This window comes from Anolis sagrei, chromosome Y (assembly GCF_037176765.1).
Source record: "Anolis sagrei isolate rAnoSag1 chromosome Y, rAnoSag1.mat, whole genome shotgun sequence".
NCBI classification, from domain to species: domain Eukaryota; kingdom Metazoa; phylum Chordata; class Lepidosauria; order Squamata; family Dactyloidae; genus Anolis; species Anolis sagrei.
This window is the reverse complement of record NC_090035.1, coordinates 41,423,409-41,445,057: the sequence shown is the minus strand read 5'-3', so window position 1 is coordinate 41,445,057 and position 21,649 is coordinate 41,423,409. Positions and strand designations below refer to the sequence as shown.

The 21,649-nt window shown below is 46.1% G+C and overlaps 1 protein-coding gene across 1 annotated transcript in view; it reads left to right on the top strand.

Moving 5' to 3' along the window:
• Positions 1–21,376, top strand: part of LOC137095322 (elongin-A-like) — a 69,970-nt gene extending 48,594 nt beyond the window's left edge. The window contains exons 5-11 of the mRNA XM_067461821.1: positions 1,260–1,374; positions 3,332–3,487; positions 4,730–4,827; positions 13,070–13,250; positions 15,394–15,505; positions 16,501–16,658; positions 18,235–21,376. Coding sequence (XP_067317922.1) covers positions 1,260–1,374; positions 3,332–3,487; positions 4,730–4,827; positions 13,070–13,250; positions 15,394–15,505; positions 16,501–16,658; positions 18,235–18,296 — 882 coding nt within the window. The 3' untranslated portion in view covers positions 18,297–21,376. The remainder of the gene's footprint in view (positions 1–1,259; positions 1,375–3,331; positions 3,488–4,729; positions 4,828–13,069; positions 13,251–15,393; positions 15,506–16,500; positions 16,659–18,234) is intronic.
• Positions 21,377–21,649: the final 273 nt, after the last annotated feature.

The following is a 21,649-nucleotide window of genomic DNA, read 5'->3' as shown; positions in this document are numbered from 1 at the left end:
ATGCTCATTGATTGTAAGTGAACTATAAATCCCAGTAACTATAACTCCCAACTGTCAAGGTCTGTTTTCCTCCAAAATCCACCTGTTTTCATATTTGGGCATATGGAATATTCATGCTAAGTTTGGTCTGAATCCTTCATTGTTTGAGTCCACAATGCTCTCTGGATGTAGGTGAACTACAACTCCCAAACTCAAGGTCAATGCTCACTAAACCCTTCTTGTGTTTTCTGTTGGTCATGGGAGTCCTGTGTGCCACGTTTGGTTCAATTCCATCATCGGTGGAGTTCAGAATGCTCTTTGATTGTAGGTGAACTATACATCCAAGTAGCTACAACTCCCAAATGTCAAGGTCTATTTCCCCCCAAACTCCATCTGTGTTCATATTTGGGCATAGGGAATATTCGTGCCAAGTTTGGTCCAGATCCATCATTGTTTGAATCCACAGTGCTCTTTAAATATAGCTGAACTACAACTCCCAAACTCAAGGTCAATGCCCATGTTGGTCATGGGAGTCCTGTGTGCCACGTTTGGTTCAATTCCATCGTAGAGTTCAGAATGCTCTTTGATTGTAGGTTAACTATAAATCCCAGCAACTACAACTCCCAAATGGAAAAATCAAAGTTTTTTGAATGATGGTAACTCATTTGAATGTAGGTGTCTTGTGGCCAAAATTGGCGGCAATTCGTCCAGTGGTTTTTGAGTTCTGTTAATCCCACAAATGAACATTACATTTTTATTTATATAGGTTATTATTTTTCTTCCTACTCCCATGAAAGGTAAGTTTGTGAACTCCTTGAGAAAGAGGCTCTTTTGCTTATGTGACCAGAGTTGCATTACCTTTCTCTCCCTTCCTTTTAGGCCATCCATTGGCCATATAAAAGTATCTGCAATATGTGCAGTATGTGCAGTAAATAGCCTAGTTGACTGGTATTTCTATATGTCCTACCTTTCAAGCTCATTTCAAGCCCCAATGCCACAGTGGGTTAAACCCCTGTGCTGGCAAGACAGAAGACCGACAGGTCGCAGGTTCGAATCCGGGGAGAAGCGGATGAGCTCCCTCTATCAGCTCCAGTTCCTCATGCGGGGACATGAGAGAAGCCTCCCATAAGGATGATAAAAACATCAAAAATCATCCGGGCGTCCCCTGGGCAACGTCTTTGCAGACGGCCAATTCTCTCACACCAGAAGCGACTTGCAGTTTCTCAAGTCACTGCTGACATGATCAAAAAAAAAGTCACTTCTTATATCTTTTCTTCTAGATTCCCATTGATGTGATGCCAACGCTTCCCGACATCCCTTTGCCTCCAATCCAGGCCAACTATCGCCCGCTTCCTTCACTTGAATCAATTTCCTTTGCCCAGCCAAAGAGGAAAGGTAGGTCAGAAGCCAACTGTGCCAAATTTGCTTGGGACCATACTTCATTCTTGTTGATATTGTATAGACTCTGGCAGAATATTTTTCCCTGTGTGACAGACGTCCAGCACTAAACTAATTCTGTGAATTCATTGTCATTTAGTCCCTTGCACCTTTACTCTGTTGTTCATCCAGCGTGCAGCTTAAGGCATTAAAAGTCTAATGATTCAATTCTGAAAATTAGTGGTGAGAGAAGAGTTAGCATAAGACTGAGTTTTAAAATGCAACAATCCAATTACTATCTTTCTCTCAACTTTACTCAATGGGGTTATACTCCCTCAAAAGATGCATGTCCGCAGTCTGGGAGTCCTTCTGGACTCATTGTTGATACCCGAAGCTCAAGTGTAGGTGGTGGCCGGGAGGCCAGCTGTGATTGTACCTTGAAAAGCCTTACTTGGCCAAGATGGTCCATGCCTTAGTCCAGTGGTTCTTAACCTGGGGTCCCCTGATGTTTTTGCCCTTCAACTCCCAGAAATCCTAACAGCTGGTAAACTGGCTGGGATTTCTGGGAGTTGTAGGCCAAAAACATCTGGGGACCCCAGGTTGAGAACCACTGCCTTAGTTACATCCAGAATGGACTACTGTAATGCACCTTATGTGGGGCTGCCTTTGAAGACGGTTTGGAAATTGTAGTTAGTGTAAAGGTCGGCTGCCAGATTACTAACTGGAGCTAGCTCTAGGGAACATACTATGCCCCTATTAAAGCAGCTTCACTGACTTCCAACAGTTTTCCGGGCTCACTTCAAGGTGCAGGTTATTACCTACAAAACCCTTAGTTACATATGCTTCGGGTCCAACCTATCTTCAAGACTGCCTCTCTTTCTGTGAACCAGCATGGGCTGAAATTGACAGAAGAGGCCCTCCTCTCAGTCCCACCATCTCTAGTGCGGTTGGTGGGGATGAGAGAGAGAGCCTTCTCTAGTGGCTCCCTGGCACTGAAATACCCTCCCAAAAGAGATTAGCTGAGCCCCCACACTTGGATCCTTCCGTTCCAGCCTTAAAACATGGTTTTTTAACCTTGAGTTGGCTGAAATGAGCCCATATGAGGTTGATACTTTGGCACTTTAGTTGTATATTGATGACAGCTAGTTTTAACCATAGAAGGTATGTGTTTTTAAATTGGGTATTTTATATTATTTTATGTGTTGATAGTGGTTGTTTATAACTTTAATGTGATATTGTTTTATACTCACGTACTGCTGATGTTTATACTTTACTTGCAGTGCCTTGTAAGCTGCCCCAAGTTCCTTTTTGGGAGATGGAGGCAGGATATAAATAAAGTTTTTTGTTATTTATTATTCATGATTATCAGTGTTTTGCCAGGCAACATGCTCTAGTTTGATGATGATGATAGTGAAGATGATGTTGCTATTTATGTTTATTTATGTTTATTTATAACCTTTTTTTTCTGTCTACAACAGAGACTTAAAGCAGCTTACAATAAAACTGTCATACAATTTAAAACCTAAAAATAGACAAACATTACAATAAACTAAAATATTAATATTAAAAACAAGCATTTAAAGTCCTTAAAACTAATTAAAACATATTCAGAACTGTAATGCCCTAACTTGATCTTTAAGATCTCTGTTTTAAAAAACCTGCATGAATAAAAAGGACAGAAGGGGTAGGGCCATTCTAGATTCCCTGGGAAGAAGGGTGTTCTAGAATCCTGGAGGTAATGCAATATGTAGTCATCGTTACTAATTTAGTCTTTGTGAGTATTGCCCCCTAATTCTTTCTTAATCTTTACGAATTGGTGACCACCACTGCATCTGAGTAACAAATTCCACAGTTTAATTCTGTGCAGTAGGAAAGAGTCCCTTTTGTCTCTCTAAATCTCTGCCATAGAAATCTCTTCCATGACCCCTCCTTATCTTGGCACCCTTCAATCTCTGTTATTTCCCTGGTTCTGTAGCTCTATCTTCCCCCACTGAGGAAGACGAGGCTGGCTTCACGGGACGCAGGCTGAATTCGAAGATGCAGGTCTACTCGGGCTCCAAGACTGCCTACCTTCCAAAGATGATGACTCTGCATGAGCAGTGCATCCGGGTCCTGAGCAATAATATTGACTGTGAGTTGTGTTTAAACCATATTAAGTTGCCTGGGGGGCTTTGTAGTTGTCCTTTCTGTTCAGTTCTCACATTCTAGGATTTAAGAAAGGAATACTAACCTTTTCCAACTGTAGATACTATAGTAGCCTGTTATGTTTGTAAAATAAGTGTATGTCTTGTTGGGCAAGTGGGCTTATTAACAAAAGTCCCTTCTCATAATTTATTAACAGTAGCGTGACCTAGCACCAATAGCCCAAAGTGATAAAAAGAACAAAAACACACAGACAAATGTTATTTCTTCCATATGAGGCTTTTCTTTAAAGCAAAATAATACGGTTGCACTATTTATAAGAACAAAGTTTTCATAACACGAATGAAGTTTTTTATACTTCCTTCTTTGCTTCCACGCTGGGCTTCTTTCTCATGCAGATAAACAGCTTCGCTCTCACAGAGCCTCTTCTCACACCAAAATTACACAGGAGCTTCACACAGTAGCTTTTACACACAGCAGCCTTCACACACGATGGTCTTCAACCTGGGGCTTCTCTCACCAAAACTTCTTACACACCAGGCCTACTCATACTGAAGCCTACTAACATAGAGACCTTCTCATACTGAGGCCTCTCTCACTGAGGCCTACCTCAGACTGAGGTCTATCATACCGAGGCCTCTGTCACTGAGATCTGCTTACACTGAGGGCTCTCTCAGATCAACGGCACCTAACACTTTGGTGAACTAATACTGAAGCCTACTAATACACTGAGGCCCTTCTATGACAGAGACCTCTCACAGAGTGAGGGCTACCTCAGACTTGAGGCTTATCACACAGGCCTCAGTTAAGGCCTGTGTGATAACTTAAGTCCGCCCACACTGAGGCCCATCTCACTTAGGTCTGCCCACATGGAGGGCTCTCTCAGACAGATGCTTCCTAACACTGAGGTGAACTGAGGCCTACTAACACTGAGGCCCTTCTCCCACAGAGACCTCTCACAGACTGAGGGCTACGTTAGACTGAGGCCTCTCTCACTGAGGGCTACTAACACTGAAGGCTCCCTCAAACTGAGGGCTACTAAGCTTATATAGAACTTGTTGAGTCATTACATCCATTTAACCCTTTCAGTGCATGACTCACATTTTTGTAATTAATTGAGAGTGCAACTTGTAGGCATGGAGATGATATTTTGAACAATGGGTTCAACAATCCGATATGATTTTAAACTCTGGCTCCTCTTTTCTTCCCTACCACTTTCTTTCTCTCTTAGCAATCTATGAAGTGGGGGGTGTCCCTTACTCTGTCCTGGAGCCTGTGTTTGAGCGTTGCACCCCAGAGCAGTTGTACCGCATTGAGGAGTGCAATCACGTGAGTGTCCTAAGAAGGGGGAAATGGGAGGCAAAAGGTCTTTCTGAATATTATTTTTGAAAATGTCAACCATCCTTTGTAATTGAAGCCTCAGTGTACAGCAAAACTAGCACTATAGCTTGGCTGTTATGCCATAAATGTCAATATGCCTCCCTACCATCCATACTTAATACAGTTTTGCCAAGCAGGTTGGCTTGCAGCCCAAGTATATGGAACTTCTCATGAGTAAAGTGTCAGTCAGCAGGAGACCTGAGTCCAAATTTCACCTCTTTTGATATTAGGAGATACCTTCAAACAGCCCCTCTTTTTGGTTTTCAAGCTAAACTTGCAGCAGTTCAAAAGTCAATAAAATACAAACTTTAAATATTAGATTACAAAACATAGGTTGATTATCTTTAAGAGACAGAACTCATGACCCTCCAGATATTTTTGGACCGTAATTTTCAGTTGGGAATTTGAGCTGTTAGGCTCAAATTTTATTTTTTCTTCGTAGTCTCTGAATGCACACATGTGGAGTGTCTGTGCCTGCGCAGGCCCCAACGGAAACTTCCCTAGTTTAAACTTTTCAAGTTTTGGCTGTAACCCCGCCCACTCCCCTGCAGGGCATAAAAGGGCCCTGCGCACACACTCAGTAGTTCCTGTTTTTCCGCTGCAAGGCTCACTTCGGAACTTCTGCAATGTCCACAACTCGTTTAAACACTGCATATTCAGATAAGCACTCTTTGTGCCTCCTTTGCCTCGGCAAGGCTCACATCGCCGACACCTGCTGTCACTGTCAAGCCTTGACGGCGCAATCTCGGAAGAACCAAGTTCATTATCTATGGTACTTGCTGTACCAGCAGTCTTTGGCACCGTCGACATCGACTGCACGACCGTCGGCATCGACTGCACGACCGTCAACCTCAGCAGCGGCATCGACATCGGAGCCAGCCGATCCGCCCGCACAGCCCGCAACTCGTCAAACAAAGGCGACTAAGGCTGCACAGAAAAGAACTCGGGCGATGATGTCGAAGACAACAAAACCAACCAAGCAGGCTAAGAGGCAATGTACGGTAACCACCGAGACCGTACGAGTGCGCCATTCCTCAACCAGCTCTGTGGCATCGGTGAGGTCGGTCCACTCCACGAGGTTGACGACTGCAACTCCGCCATCGTCGACTGCTGTGCGCATAGCCTTTCGGAGGGCTCAAGAAGAATCCCGTCAGGACGCAACCTCCTCCTCTTTGGTCCCTCCCACGCCGGGCAAGTTACTCTCGAAATCTGCATCAACTCAACCCCCAGCAAAAATGAAAAAGATGATGCCTCAGCCCCTTCTTCATCCTCTTCCTCAAGAAGGGCAACAACCGCCTCATTGGGCACCTCGTCAGCGAGGTCCTCGCTGATTCAGTCGGCCCAGCCGGAGCTCCTCCAACAACTGACACAGGAAGAACAGATGCCAACAGAGGTGCCCGTAGAGTGGCCAGAATTGCTGGTTATCTCAGTGGATACCGTGATAGAGGCACCCAATCAGCCACATGGACTTATTGCCAGACAAGAGCTCTTTCCACCCACAGCAATGCCGGAAAGGGGGAGACAAACGGCCAGACTGGCACATGCTGCTCAATCTTCAGCCTCCAAACAACCTCCACCCCCAACTTCACCTCGGCTCCCACCACCTCCTCCACCTCCACACAACCCTTCCTCATCCTCGCCTCCTCCGAAGCAGAGGAGGAAGAGGAAGATGGAGAACTCGCCGCCTTGGTCCATTCAGGCTTGGTACTGTCGCTCAGTATCAAGAGGTCCCCTACCCACAGTGCCTATGAGGCCAACCCTCTGTCACCGACGGACAATGTCAGGGCCTTCGCTCATCAGATGGCCCGCATGGCAGACACTTTGGGCCTGGAAATTAAACACACATTCAAAGCAGTGGCTGACCCAGTTTTTAAATGGGTTCAATCGTAGACGTCGCCGGCCCCTCTACTACTCTTCCTTCCATACCTCCTTGATGTGATCCAAGCCTCTTGGAAGACCCCATCGTCCATCCCTCCCACCTCTAAGAAAATTGAAGCCTTGTACCGGACTGACGACGAGGGCCTAGAATGGCTGAAGCACCACCCCGATCCAAACTCGGTTGTCGTGAAGGCGGCACAGGCACTCGGAAGACAATCCTCGACCCCCCTCAGGCTGAGAGGGCAAGAGGTTTGATGCCATTGGCTGAAAATTATACTTGGGTGCCCTCTTGTTAGCCAGAATGGCGAACTATGGTGCCTGTATGGGAGCGGATCAACAGATCCTGTGGGGAAAAGCCATGTCCTTCTTCCAACGGATGTTGGAGGAAGACTGCACGGTCCTGACCACCCTGGGCCAGGAGGTGAATTCTTTGGTGCATCACCAGATGCAGATGGCCAAACACATGGGAGACACGGCCGGGAAGATAATTGCTCACACAGTCGCTATCAGAAGACACACCTGCCTCTGGTCTTCAGGTCTCTCGATATCATTAAGGCAGGTCATTGAAGACTTGCCCTTCGATGCCCTTGGCCTTTTCAATGCCAGGACTGATGATAAACTGAAGGCTAACCAAGACTTTAAAATTCTGGCGGCCAAGTCCAGGATCGAGAACCAATCCCAATCCCAAAGAACAAGGTGGTTCCAATATTCGAGGTGACGGAATGGAGCTCCATACCAACAGTTCCAGTATCGCCAGACTTTTTGCCCCCTGCAAGCTACACAGCAGCAGGCCCAACAGTCGTAGCAGCAACGTTCAAGAGCCTGCCATATGTTGGGTAGAAACCATCCTAGACGTCGTGCTTGACATTCTCATGGACCATACCGTCTCCTTATTTGGTACCAAAGCCACTCCCATGTCCCTCCTTTCAAACCCTGCCCTCGGACTTCAACCTTGACACCCGCCGTTCGGCGACTGCCTTGTGAACTTCATCAGTGCATGGCAAGGTATCACCTCAGGTGTGTGGGTGCTAAGGATTGTGGAGGGCGGTTATGCATTGGAGTTCCAAGAGCTTCCCCCAACGGGCCAGATAGTCAAGACTGAACCTTCCTCTCCAGTTCTATCGGAGGTCGATGCCCTTTTTCTAAAAGGGGTGATTTCTCCCCTTCGAGGCTGCTGCAACAGGCAGGCCTTCTCAAAATATTTCACCGTCCCCAAGCCGGATGGTTCCATCCGCCCAATTTTGGACTTGAGAGACTTCAATTCTTTCATCAAGCCTCAGAAGTTTAGAATGGTGATGGTGTCATCCATACTCCCTCTCCTCAGGCACGGGGACTTCTTCACGTCCATCGACCTCCGGGGCGCTTATTTCCACCTGTCAATACGAAAGCACCACAGATGTTTTCTGGTGTTCCAGGTTGTGGGACACACTTACACTTTCAACGTGCTCCCATTCGGGCTTGTAACGGCCCCGAGGACTTTCACAAAATGTATGTCGGTCATGGCCGCATCTCTCAGAAAGGAAAAAAAAATCTGGATTTTCCCATATTTAGATGATTGGCTGCTAGCAGTGCGCTCTCCAGAACTCCTGAAATCTCAAATCCAAAAGACTGTCTCCCTCCTTGGCGATCTCTGTCTTCCAGCTGAATGAAGAAAAGTCGCAGTTGACTCCAATGGCATGCATAAAGTTCATTGGCGCCATGTTCAATTAACTGACCCAGTCTGTATACCTTCCCGAAGCAAGGTTCAGGGCACTCCAGCTCGAAGCACTCAGAGACATTCGATCCCGTATGCCATCAGCCAAGCAGATCCAAATCCTGCTAGGCCACATGGCTTCTACAATGATGGTAACCCCACTGGCAAGCCTGCAGTTCCGACCTCTACAAAGGTGGTTCCTTGACCACTTCAACCCAATCACAGACCACGCGTCAAAACAGCTCACCATTCAACCATCCGTAAGAAAATTCTTAAAATGGTGCACAATTCGACACCACGTCTGCAAGAGCATTCCCTTCTATTCCGACCCCCCATCCATCACCCTCACAACGGATGCATCGATGTTCGCATGGGGATGCCATACAGAACTCTCCATCTAAGATCTTTGGTCTGCCGAGGAGAGGTTATGCCACATCAACTACCTAGAGCTCCTGGCAAAAATCCCTAAGAGCATTTGCCCTTCTGGTCACAGGAAAAAATGTCCAAATTCTCACAGACAATATGGTGGCCATGTACTATATAAACAAACAGGGTGGAATGGGATCGAGGAAGCTGCTGACCCTCTCACTGCAACTTTGGGAGTGGAGCGTGGCCAGGTTGGTCTCGCTTGTGGTGATACATCTGCCAGGCTCCCAAAATGTCGAGGCAGACTCGCTGAGTCGAACACGGTCATCTTCACACGAGTGGAAGCTGAACCCGCAGGAGCTCACCCTACTCTTCAAAGACTGGGGATGGCCAGACGTCGACCTCTTCGCGCCCCTCTTGAACAGCCAACTTCCACAGATCGGGTCCCGTCTCCCACCGGGCTCGGTACCAGGATGCCTCGGGGATGCATTCCTCCTCGATTGGTTGAGAGGTCTTCTGAACATCTTCCTGCCTTTCCCACTTATTGCCAGGGTGATCAAGAGGATCCAGGCAGTGCGAGCCAACTGCATCTTGATAGCGCCTGCATGGCTACGGCAGGTGTGGTACATGGTTCTCCTGCAACTCTCCGATGATTGAGTCTGACAGCTCCCTCTCTGCCAGGACCTTCTGTCGAGGGAGGAAGGCCAGCTTCTCCATCCCTATCTCCCGTCCCTCCATCTCTCGGCATGGAGGATCCAGTTCTGAGGGCACTATGTCCGATGTGCGATCCATCCTCACTGCGGCCCATAAGCCAGCTACGAAGAGATTGTATGCAGCCTGCTTTACCCAATTCCAGAATTTCCTCCTTGAAAAAGGAATCGAAGAACCCCCTTTGATACCGACGGTTCTCCTATTTTTGTTTTCCCTTACTGAGCGGGGCCTCTCCCTCTCATCATTGAAGTCCCACCTTGCCGCCATTTCATGGCATACCCAGCAGAGAGGGGGAACCTCTCTCTTCCAGAACACTTTTGTAAGATCCTTCCTGAAGGGATTTAACAGCCTTCACCCTCCGGTCCATCCTCCAACCCCTGGCTGGAGCCTCGATCACGTCCTTGCCCAGCTGGTACTACCACCGTTCGGGCCCTTGGTGACAGTCCACCTTCGTCTCCTCTCATGGAAGGTGGCATACCTGGTGGCGATCACTTTGGCCCATAGACCGTCTGAGTTGGCGGCGTTGCGGGTTGATGAACCTTATCTGCTTTTCCATGTGGATAGAGCAGTTCTCCGCATGGACATTTCTTTTCTCCCAAAGATGGTTTCCCCCTTCCATGTGAACGAGGACATTGTTTTGCCTTCTTTCTTTCAATCGCCGTCCACCTCGACGGAAAAGAGACTGCACCTCTTCGATGTGGGGAGGGCCTTATTGTTTTACAAGGACAGGACTTCCCAGTCCCAAAGGACTCAGAGACTCTTTGTGTCGTACGCCCAGGATAAGCTGGGCCTACCAGTCTCTTCACAACACTTGTCACGTTGGATTGCATCGACCATTGAACTATGCTACCAGCTAGCACATCGCCAGCCTCCTTCAGTCATTCGGGCTTGATCGACCAGGGCGATGGCCACCTCAACTACCTTTTTGAAAGGGGTTCCCTTGGACTCTATTTGCAAGGCAGCCATTTGGGCGAACCCGCAAACTTTTGTTTTCCATTATAGACTGGACACTAGACATAAGCCTGACATGGCCTTCAGTAGAGCAATCCTGGCTTCTTGCCCTCCCTAGCCCTGGTATCGGGTTCCTCGGTACCGAGGTGAAGGTTGAATGATGACGTCTAAATGCCTGTTCTTCGGCTCTTGCATATATTTCATGTTATGATTTTTCATACATTGCTATGTTGTTTTCGTCTTTTGGCTTGCATAATAACGAATGCCTAGGGGTCCCAAGACATATTGTGTCTGTTTTTCATGTTTACATGCATATGCCCTCCCTCTCTTGGGCATGGGAATGTTGTGCTTGGAGGCTCTTGAGGGCCTCGATACCGTGTTGTTATGACGTTCATTTTCATGCAACTATATTCATGTGCCCTCATTTCAATGAGTGTGTTTTATGCTATGATAACGGCCTTCGTCTCTGGCCAAAGGAGGATCACGAACTCCTGTGTTATTAATTTGTTGTTCCCCGTTTATCAAGGAGTACTGTGCTTTTGATACTTCAATAAAATTGTTTGGTCCTTTATTAAAGGGTCGGTTTGTTTTTTCCCGTCTCCAGGACCTCAGCTTGCTAGTCTCCACATGTGTGCATTCACAGAGACCACGAAGAAAAATGATAGGTTACATACCTGTGACCATCTTTCTTTGAGTGGTGCTCTATGAATTCACACAAACCCACCCAGCCTCCCCTCTAACAAATCTCCGCCTTTCTCGCTGCCTTGCGGCATAGGAACTGCTGAGTGTGCACACGGGGTGCCTTTTATGCCCTGCCGGGGACTGGGCGGGGTTACCGCCAAAACTTGAAAAGTTTAAACTAGGGAAGTTTCCATTGGGGCCTGCGCAGGCACAGACACTCCACATGTGTGAATTCACAGACCACCACTCGAAGAAAAATGGTCACAGGTATTTAACCTACCATTATTTATTAACAGTATTTATATAACTCGGGGTGATTCTACCATAAATGTAGTGGAGTACTAGAAGTGAACTTCATAACCAGCAGAAACTTACATATGATGAGCTGGGATGAGCTTCTATATCTTAGGATGGCACAGGATTGCAGACTCAGAACTATAGGTTCAAAAATATTTACTGAAGTAAAAGAAATTCATTTTCTATAGAAGAGGTTTTGGAGCTGACTAACTTACTAAATCTCATCTTCTAAAAAGGCAAAAGGGTAAAAAAAAATCCATTCAGCTACAATGTATTGTCGAAGGCTTTCATGGCTGGAATCAGTTCTTGTGGGTTTTTTCAGGCTATATGGCCATGTTCTAGAGGCATTTCTCCTGACGTTTCACCTGCATCTATGGCAAGCATCCTCAGAGGTGGATGGGGGGAGGAGGAATCCCTCAGCCTAATCCTAGCTCTAGTCTAGCTACTTATTGAGGTCTGGAAACTTGATGACCCAAGAGACCTGTGCAGTCCAGGGATGAAACCCAACATGTTCAACATTTCCGACCATTAGGATGTGAGTGATGGGGGTTGTAGTCCCACACTGCTCCTAGGGCAGCGGATTGATGAAGGCTGCCTAAAAATAAATACAAACGTTGCTTACACCTTTTGTTTTCCTGGAAATCCAAATATTTAGAACATGGTAGGATAGGATTCCCAAGACCTTGAAATGGAGGGGAGCTTTTCTTGTGACTTATGTTCAGCAGTGGGAATGAGAGACTGGGAAGGATAATGCATGCTAGTTACCAGCCGGTGTTCTAAATGGATCTATGGAGTACAGAGGGGGAAAAATAAGAAATACCACAGATCTTTGGAAAGGGAAAAATACACCAAAGCATCTCTTTATTTGCTCCTTCTCCAAGAAATGCAAAACATTGTCCGTAGGCAACAGGGAGGTTGATTTTAGCAAGGGTCTCAAGATGCATAGAGGTTGTGCTTCCTAAGAGGCTTGTGTTTACCCAGAGGGTAAGCAAGAAAATGGCCGGCTAATCTGGGTGAGGATTTCTTTTTCCATGTCTTGAGAAACTTCCAAGTTGCTTCTGCTGTGAGAGAATTGGCTGTCTGTAAGGACGTTGTCCAGGGGACACCTGAATGTTTGATGTTTTACCATCCTTGTGGGAGGCTTCTCTAATGTCCCTGCATGGAGAGTTGGAGCTGACAGAGGGAGCTCAACTCACTCTCCCTGGATTTGAACCGCTGACCTATTGGTCAGCAGTCCTACTGGCACAAGGGTTTAACCCATTGCGCCACCATAGTGAGGATGAAAAATATGGATTATAAAGTGGGAACGGTCCCCAAGGATGATCTGTTCTAAGCCTCCACCAGTGAAGGAACCCATTATAGAAGCATCTGTGGACATCCAGGCTCTGTCTTCCAAGTTCTTCCAGGTGGATTCCAACTAGAAAACAGAGGCTTTCATCATCTTCTTTTTTCTTTTCTTAAATTGAAAATTGGCAAATTATGCCTGACAGAGTTAGTTCTGTTTTCATTAATGCCATGTAAAAGTATCATATTAGTAAGTCTGAGAACTTTAGTAAGCTGTATTATTTTTTGTTAAGCTCTTAGGGCTCAGTTCTTTTTGCTCTTGGCTGCCAGGTTTTAATTGAGGATACAGATCGGTTGTGGCACATCCACTGTGTCCGCGACTTCAAGAAGGAGAAGCCGGAGGAGTTTGAGTCCTGGAGGGAAATGTACTTGCGCCTGCATGACGCCCGGGAGCAGCGGCTGCTTCTGCTGACCCAAAACATCCGATCGGCCCATGCAAATAAACCCAGAGGTAGGAGAGGTTGATCAGGGGGCAGGCTGGGCCTGGATAAAGAATGAGATGAGGGAACCCCTTTACTCTGTTTTCAGTCTCAATGTCCACCCTTCTCATAGTCCTGCTCTTGCAAAGAATGGAGAGTGATATAGCCTTCAACTCTGCAAATATTTGGGTTTTCCGAAAGAAAACAAGTCCAGTTATTTAATTCCATTTGTCAGGCTTATTTTTGAAACAGAGATAGACTGTTGCCGAGGATTAAGAGTACCATTTTGGGGTTTTGTGTAGGCTGCATGTACATTGTTTTCTGAAACTAGAAATGTTCACAATCCTGCTTCTAATCCAATAATTTCTGAGTGTGGATTTGTGAGGTGGCAGTAGAGGAAATCACTGAGATTTATTATTTATCGTGTCAGAAGCAAGTTGAGGGTTAACATGTATTTAAAAACACAAACCAAGTTTAAAAACTTGGCATTATGCTAAATGTCCTTTGACCAGAAGCATCATGACTTGCAGTATCATGGGGATCATTCTGCATTTTTCTGTGGGGAAAGGGATGGGAGGGCCATCTGTTGTCTTCAGCAATTCTAAGAGGCCTTTGCAGGCAGAATATCTGGCACATTTCTCACAAAGCCTCACTGGCCTCACCAGGCTTTTTTCCTGTTGGGCAAGTGGGCTTATTAACAAAAGACCCTCTTCATAAATGTACAGCAGAATAACTTATTAGCATCAACGTGACCCAGCACCAGTAGCCAAAAGTTATAAAAATAACAAAAACACAAAGACAATGTTGTCTCTTCCATAGGAGGCTTTTCTTTGAAGTAAAATAATATAGTTGCACTATTTAGAACAGGGATCCCCAAACTATGACCCGTGGGCCGTATGCAACCCGCCAAGGGCCTTTATCCGGCCTGCGCGGCCTGTCCTGGCCTGTCCAAAGCCCCTTGCCGCGCGGCCCGTCCAAAGCCCCTCGCCGCCGCCAATGGCGTCTGCTCTGCTGCGCTTCTCCCTCCACAGGCTTCTCCTTCCACATGGGATGGAGAAGCCTGTGGAGGGAGAAGCGCTCTCTGCTCTCCCACAGAGAACAGAGAGCGAAGCAGAGTGGACGCCATTGCTCTACCACATCCCTGGTGGCGAGAATGGTGGAGGCGGCGCTGGGTGGGCGTGGCCAGGCTTCTCCCCCTCTTACATATTTCATGCTTACATATTCCTAAAACCACTTTCAAAAAGACAGAAAATAGAATGCTTTCCTCATTTTAATTGGAACTATTTTATCTCCAGAAATGCTAAAATGATGTTTTGTGTTCAGATTGTAACAATAAAAATACATCATGCATATCAGATACTTACATTACAATTCATAACAGTAGCAAAATAGGACATGTGCAGTGTACATAGAAATTTGGTCATCATTTTTTTAAAAAAGCTATAGTCCGGCCCTCCAACAGTCTGGGGGACAGTAATCCGCCCCCCCCGTTTAAAAAGTTTGAGGACCCCTGGTTTAGAATAACAAGATTTCCATAACACAAATAAAGTATTTTATACTTCCTTCTTTGCTTCCACGCTGGTCTTCGTTCTTATGCAGATAACAGCTTCGCTCTCACAGAGCCTCCTCTCACACCAAAATTGCACAGGAGCTTCACATAGTAGCTTTACACACAGCTTTACACATGAGGCCTTTAACCTGGGGCTTCTTTCACCGAAGCTTCTTACACACACAGAGGTTTACCTCACACTCCTCAGGATGACACTAGCTTTGGCCCACTGACTCTAACAGGCTTTGACCTACTCACTCTTTCAGTACTTGACAGGCATGTAGCCGGGGGGGGGGGGGGTTGGGGGGCTTCTCATGGTGGTCCGCGAGAAGGCCTTACTGGTACATTATTTAAGCTGTTATGTTTATTCATATCATGATCTGATCACCATGCTCAATATATCCCATATGCATGGGGGTATTGGGGTAACGATGCAAAAGGTTTGCTAGGGTAGACCCTCTTTCACTCAGACTCAGCCCCCACACCGAACCAAATTCAGCCCCCCCCCCCCCCCCCCCCGAAACAAAATCCTGGTTACGGGCTTGGTGCTTGATTCATACTTTTGTAATAAAAAAATACCCAGTTAATTTTTAGTATGTCTGACATTTCCCTTGTTTCTCTTTTAGGCAGAGTGGCGAAGATGGCCTTTGTCAATTCAGCAGCCAAGCCACCCAGGGATGTGCGACGAACGCAAGAGAAGTTTGGGACTGGAGCTGCTGCCATTCCAGAAAAGATCAAGTGAGTTTTCAAACTATCTGCACACATTTTTGCTGTTGAGGAGGAGTGGACACAGGGGCAAGCAGCAGGGAGAAGATATAGTTTGCTCTTTTTCATCTTCCAGTCATAAGGACAAACTTTAGTATTCTTCTCCCCACCCCACCCCCACCCCAAATGCAGTGACAGCTGGTTATCAAATGAGGTGGTGATTCCACTCCAGGTTTAAAATGAGCTCTCTGAAGTGCTGAACTGATGCAGGAATATGGTTCAGCATATTCCTGGAGAATTTGTTTAGTAAAGGTAAAGGGTTTCCCCTGACATTAAGTCTAGTTGTGTCCGACTTTGGGGAGTGATGCTCATCTCCATTTCTAAGCCAAAGAGCAGGCATTGTCTATAGATGCCTCCAAGGTCATGTGGCCAGCATGACTGCATGGTGCGCTGTTACCTTCCCACAGAAGCAGTACCTATTAATCTACTCACATTTGCATGCTTGCTAACTGCTAGGTTGACAGAAGCTGGGCCTAACAGCGGAGCTCACCCTACTCCCTGGATTTGAACTGCCAACCATTTGGCCAGCAAGTTCATCAGCTCAACAGTTTTAACCTGCAGCACCACCAGGAGTTTGTTTGAGGCTAGCCAAAACTTTGACTGGATCCAACATTCCTAATGGTTGGGTTGTTGTAGGTTTTCAGGCTATATGGCCATGTTCCAGAAGCAGTCTCCTGATGTTTCGCCTGCATCAATGGTAAGCATCCTCAGAGGTTGTGAGGTCTGTTAGAAACTAGAAAAATTGGGTTTATATATCTGTGGAATGTCCAGGGACTCCGGCCATGAAAGCCTTCGACAATTCCTAATGGTTGTTTCAATATTGCTGGTATGATGCAGGAGGTAGCGTTCAATTAGCATGACGTAATTATTAGTGTTGGACTAGCATTGGTGAAATGACTGGAGATTATCTGTACGTATCCTAAGTGCAATTTGTCAACAGTAATGGGAACTCTTTTCTCTCCCATTAGGATCAAGCCAGTGTTGTACATGACAATGAAAAGTAGCCACATTCCTGCAGAAGAGGAGCAGTCTTACGATGGACCCAGCACTAGCAGTGGGCACTCTGGTCCATCCATGAGCAGCACCTCCTCAGCGAGCTATGACCCCAGGAAGCCCCCTGTAAAGAGTAAGTGAAGGAGATAGTTTGGGAGGGGGACATCACCTGCTTGGTGTTAGCTTGGGCCTAAAATTGGCAACAAAGAAGTGTAAAGCACATGGGGACAGAGAAGCACATCTACACCATACTCTCATGCCTTCATTAATGGGGCTGTGGATGCAAAATTGTGTTCTAGAAAGGAATTATTTGTACAAACTTAGAAATATTGGGTGTCCCATAATTCCTGAGACCAACACAGACAGGGTGTTAGCCCATTTTTTTTTCCAAATTGGAATTTCAGAAGTGGTGCGATTCAGTAGTGACGAAAGGAAGAGCATTAGCAAGAATCCCTGAAAGGTGGCGCTGATTTTTCCTTGCATTGGTCCTTAGGGCTCAGTACTAGACATGTGCGTGAAATTCATTCCTACCATTTCTACTGTTTCTGTCATGCCTTCCGTTTATTTGGAAGCACGAAAAGGGAAGCCCCTCCCCACAAGATAGTTTGTTCGACACCAAAGCCTGCCTACAGCCTGCTTTTGTGTGCATCTGAACTTGCCTTCTTGCCTTGCAAAGAGAGTGTGTGTATAGCGGGATGTGCCTGCATGCCCTGCCACACACACACTCTTGGTGTGTGTGGTGGGGAGTACAGGCAGGCTCGAAGAGGGCCTGCAGCAGAGCACCTCTTGTTCTAGAGTAAAAGGTGCTCAGCTGCAGGCACTGGCAGGCATGCTCCCTTTATGGGCTTGCCTGCACACCCTGCAACACATGCACCGGGAGCCCCCGGTGGCGCAGTGGGTTAAACCCCTGTGCCGGCAGGACTGAAGACTGACAGGTTGCAGATTCGAATCTGGGGAGAGGCGGATGAGCTCCCTCTATCAGCTCCAGCTCCTCATGCGGGAACATGAGAGAAGCCTCCCACAAGGATGATAAAAACATCAAATCATCCGGGCGTCCCCTGGGCAACGTCCTTGCAGACAGCCAATTCTCTCACACCAGAAGCAACTTGCAGTTGCAGTGTCACTCTTGACACGACAAAGAAACAAAAAAACAACAACACATGCACTCGCTCATAGTGTGTCGGAGTATGTGGTGGGGTATGCAGGCAGGCCTGGAGTGGGCCTGTGGCTGAGTGCCTCTTACTCTAGAGTAAGAGGTGCTCAGCTGCAGGCTCTGGCAGGCACGTGCACTTACCGAGGCTGCCTGCACACCCTGCCACACATGCACTCTTGGAGAGAGTGGCAGTGCGTGTGGTGGGGTGTGCAGGCAGGCCTGGAGTGAGCCTGCAGCTGAGCACCTCTTACTCTAGAATAAGAGGCACTCGGCTGCAGGCACTGCCTGCCTCACACCCCACCACACATGCACTCTCAGAGAGTGTAGTGGGAGCATGTGGTGGTATGTACAGGCAGGCCTGGAGCAGGTCTGCAGCTGAGCCTCTTACTTTCCAAGGAGAGTTTATGTGTGGCGGAGCATGCAGGCAGGCCTGGAAAGTGCACGCCTGCCAGTGCCTACAGCCGATTTGAATCATGTTGCAATTCAGTCAAAGCATCTGATTATTATCAAACCTGTTTCTCTGCAGATGGTTCAATGTTTCTGTTTCCTCTTTCAGAAATCGCACCGATGATGGCGAAGACTATCAAAGCCTTCAGGAACAGATTTTCTCGGAGATAAGGGCACCCTTCCTGGGAGCACAAAGGGAACTCTTCCCTCTTCGACAGCAAGCTGTACTAACAGGAAAATGGAGGGGGATGAAAGGGCGGCCTAGAATCTCCCAAACCCTATTTGAGGCCAACAGCACAGTATTGTTCAAAGCAGCCTTCCCATTCCTTTCTTTGGCTCCCAGTGTTTTTAAAATGTGAAATCTTGGCATGTACTGAGATCCAAAGGTCGTAGACCATTACTCTTTCTTAGCCTCTTCCTCCCTGAACTCTGGAATGAAAAAAACACTTCCTTCTCCTATCTGCAGTGTTTCCTCTGTCCACATTAAAAAAAATACTATCCAGATTTCACTTCGTTTGGAGCATTTTCCTCTTTTGCAATCATTGTTACAAAGAGAAGTACTTTAATGAGACTTTGATTACTCTTTTTCAAGATTCTGGAGCACGGCTGAGGATTTCCATCCCCCTGTCCAGTCATCTCTGGAGCAGCGCTTCCTGCTATGCTTAAATCCCAACTTTCAGCTCTTTCTTCCATTCCTAAATTCCTCACACCAAACATACGTCAGCTTGGCATTTTTAATGGATGAACACCAGAATCTGCTGAAGATGCTATTTTGTTCTTCTTTCTGTCCGTTAGATGAAAACAACAGTAACAACTTCACAAGCTCTGCCTATTTCACCTTTTTTACAACTTACAGGAAAAATAAAACAGCACAGAAATGTGAAAGGAGGAGCACTCAGGAGGCGAGGGATACATTTAACTTTGCACAGACCAAAAGTTGTTTTAAATTGAAACCTGTATCTATTTTTTTTAAGGAATAGTCATTGTTTATCATTTTGAGGATTCAGGTTCTCTTCCCTTCTCTCTTCCTTTGTGAACAAGAAAGCTGCTGTATAATTTTTTCTCCTGGTTTCCAGTCCACTTTCAATCTTGGTGGAAGTATTTCCTGGTTTTAAAAACACAAATAAAACAAGTGGCACTTTAACTCACCAGGGCCCTGCAAAGAACGTCAACAAGATGGCGTTGTTTTACAACCTGTTTTGAGTTTTGACATCATGCTGCTTGATAGGAAAAGGATGGTGCAAAGCCTATTTCTGTGTCTGTCTTTCTCTGGGTCCTGAGCGGTACCTGCTCTTAGAAGAAGAAAAATGGAGAGCAGCATCTTGGGGAACTGAATGGGGTTTGGCAGAACTTTTCAGCAAGAAGCATGATGCAGTTGCAACTGCCTGACCTGTCAGAGCAGACTTTGAGGGCACCAGATTTCTTTGTGTATTGCTGTTTAAGCACTACAAGGGTGGAGAGGAGAAAGGAAAGGACAAATACCATTTTTGTGATGGGGGAGATCTGTTGTGAAGAAAAGGAGTAAATGGGTTTCGAGATGCTTGTTGGAGTATTTTTCTTGGATGAACCTTTGACTTCAGGGAGGTTTTGAAGGAGCCCAGCCTATCTTTTCTCCTGACCACACAGAGGGGACATCCTGAGCCTCCCAAATGGGCTTCTCAATGCTACTCCCCTAATCTCTGGCCTGTCATTGTTGCTCCACTGTTCCACCAGAGCATTATGGGTGATTGTAGCCTTCGCTGAACAGGACCTGCTCCCTTTTTAAGGAACTGGGAATCCCTCAAGATTTGGGGCTGGAGGGGAAACCACAAAGTCTGTGCCATGCAGGGCATGAAAATCCACAAAATGTCATCTGTCCAAATGACGTCCCTTAATGTTCCAACTTTCTTTTTAAATCTGTTATCTACACACACACAAATGTAAACATTTTTTAAACAAGGATGGTGTTTGAAAGATGGTATTCTCCTTCCCTGTCACACTGTTTGGATCTGATTCCCCACGAGCTTTAATGACATCATGTAGCATTTCAAAGTGTGTTGTGATGTTGGATTACAAACAAACAAAAAAGGAAATCGTGCTCCTCTTGGTTTCTCTTTCTCTTTCCTTTTTCTGTATTTAAGTTTTGCTGTATTGATGATTTAGTTAATTATATAGGTAACCTTCTGCCATCCATTGTACTTAGTGTATTGTCTCCTTATATAAAGTGGCGTAAGTGTTCAGACGGACGGGGAAGCGGGGATGGAAGAGCACTGAACCACTGGCGAATTCCCAAAAAATCTTGAGTGCCTGGCAATGGACTCTAGAAATGCTTTTCTAGAGTCCACAAACAAAAGGGGAACACTATCCAATCCCTTCATCCTGTCTTTTCCCATCCATAGACCCATCAGGCCCTGGCAGCCCAAACTCTGCCTCTTGGTGATAATTGTTCCGTGCCATATATATATATCCCTCCTCATCCCCGTTTCACAATACAGTGACATGGCATATGAGTTCCCCTCCTAATACTCCCAGTAGTATCACTACTCGAAGACTCCATCACAACAATATGCAATGGTTTGCCTCTGAAAACAAGGCTTTTGAGTGGGTTTTTGCCCTAGAAACCCAGGTCCCCATCCCTGTTGCTGCTTCCATGTTGGTTGGAGGTCAACGCCAGAGGACTGAGAAGGCTACCCAAGGCACTATTGGCACTGCATTCAAAAATGCCACTGAGAATACTATTCTTTGTGAAATTGGGTCACTTTACTTGACAATTCGCCCCTTCATTTGTAGGCATGGAATAATAATAGTTTTTCCAATTGAAGCTGCAGCGTGCAATTCCATGGTACTGGGAGACATGACTTTCAGTGGCTTAAAAAGCAGCATGTGGCCTAAGCAATCCCTTAATGGGCTTCCACAATATGTTGGGAGTCTTCTTTTTAAACATGTGGGGAGAGGAAAAGTGATCTGGCTTCTGATCCCTCGATGGGCATTTTAAAGTCTCGCGCATTTTAAAACGGTGCAATTTTCAGTGCTACATACACCACACGCAAAGGAACCAAATGTAAGGACCCCTTCCCATTTTGTGTACATCGCAAGGTGATGTGCGATTCCAAGTCACCTCTGCCCTTGGGTCCCCTAATTTGTAAATAACAATTTTCTATTTACCGTTTTTGGGGGGGGGGGGGGGTAACTGTATGGAGATGAATATTTTAATTAGATAAGTTATATGAAAGGAAGAAATTTGTGTCTCAATAAAAAGCCAAACACTGGAATTTGATGACTCGTTTTTTATATGGTTTTAATCTGCTTGAAGGATTGTTGTGTGTTTTAATTGCTTATATGCTTAGATTATTTATATTTTATGGGATGTGTTTTATTGTTTACCTGTGTGGCACTGAATTTTTACCGGATTTGTAAGCTACCTTGAGTCCCTTCCGGGTCGTGAAAGATGGGGTAGAAATGAAGTAAGTAAATAAATAAATATTAAAATGTAAAACAAAGCATTCCCTCACTAATATTATTCATAATAGTGAGGAAATGCTTTG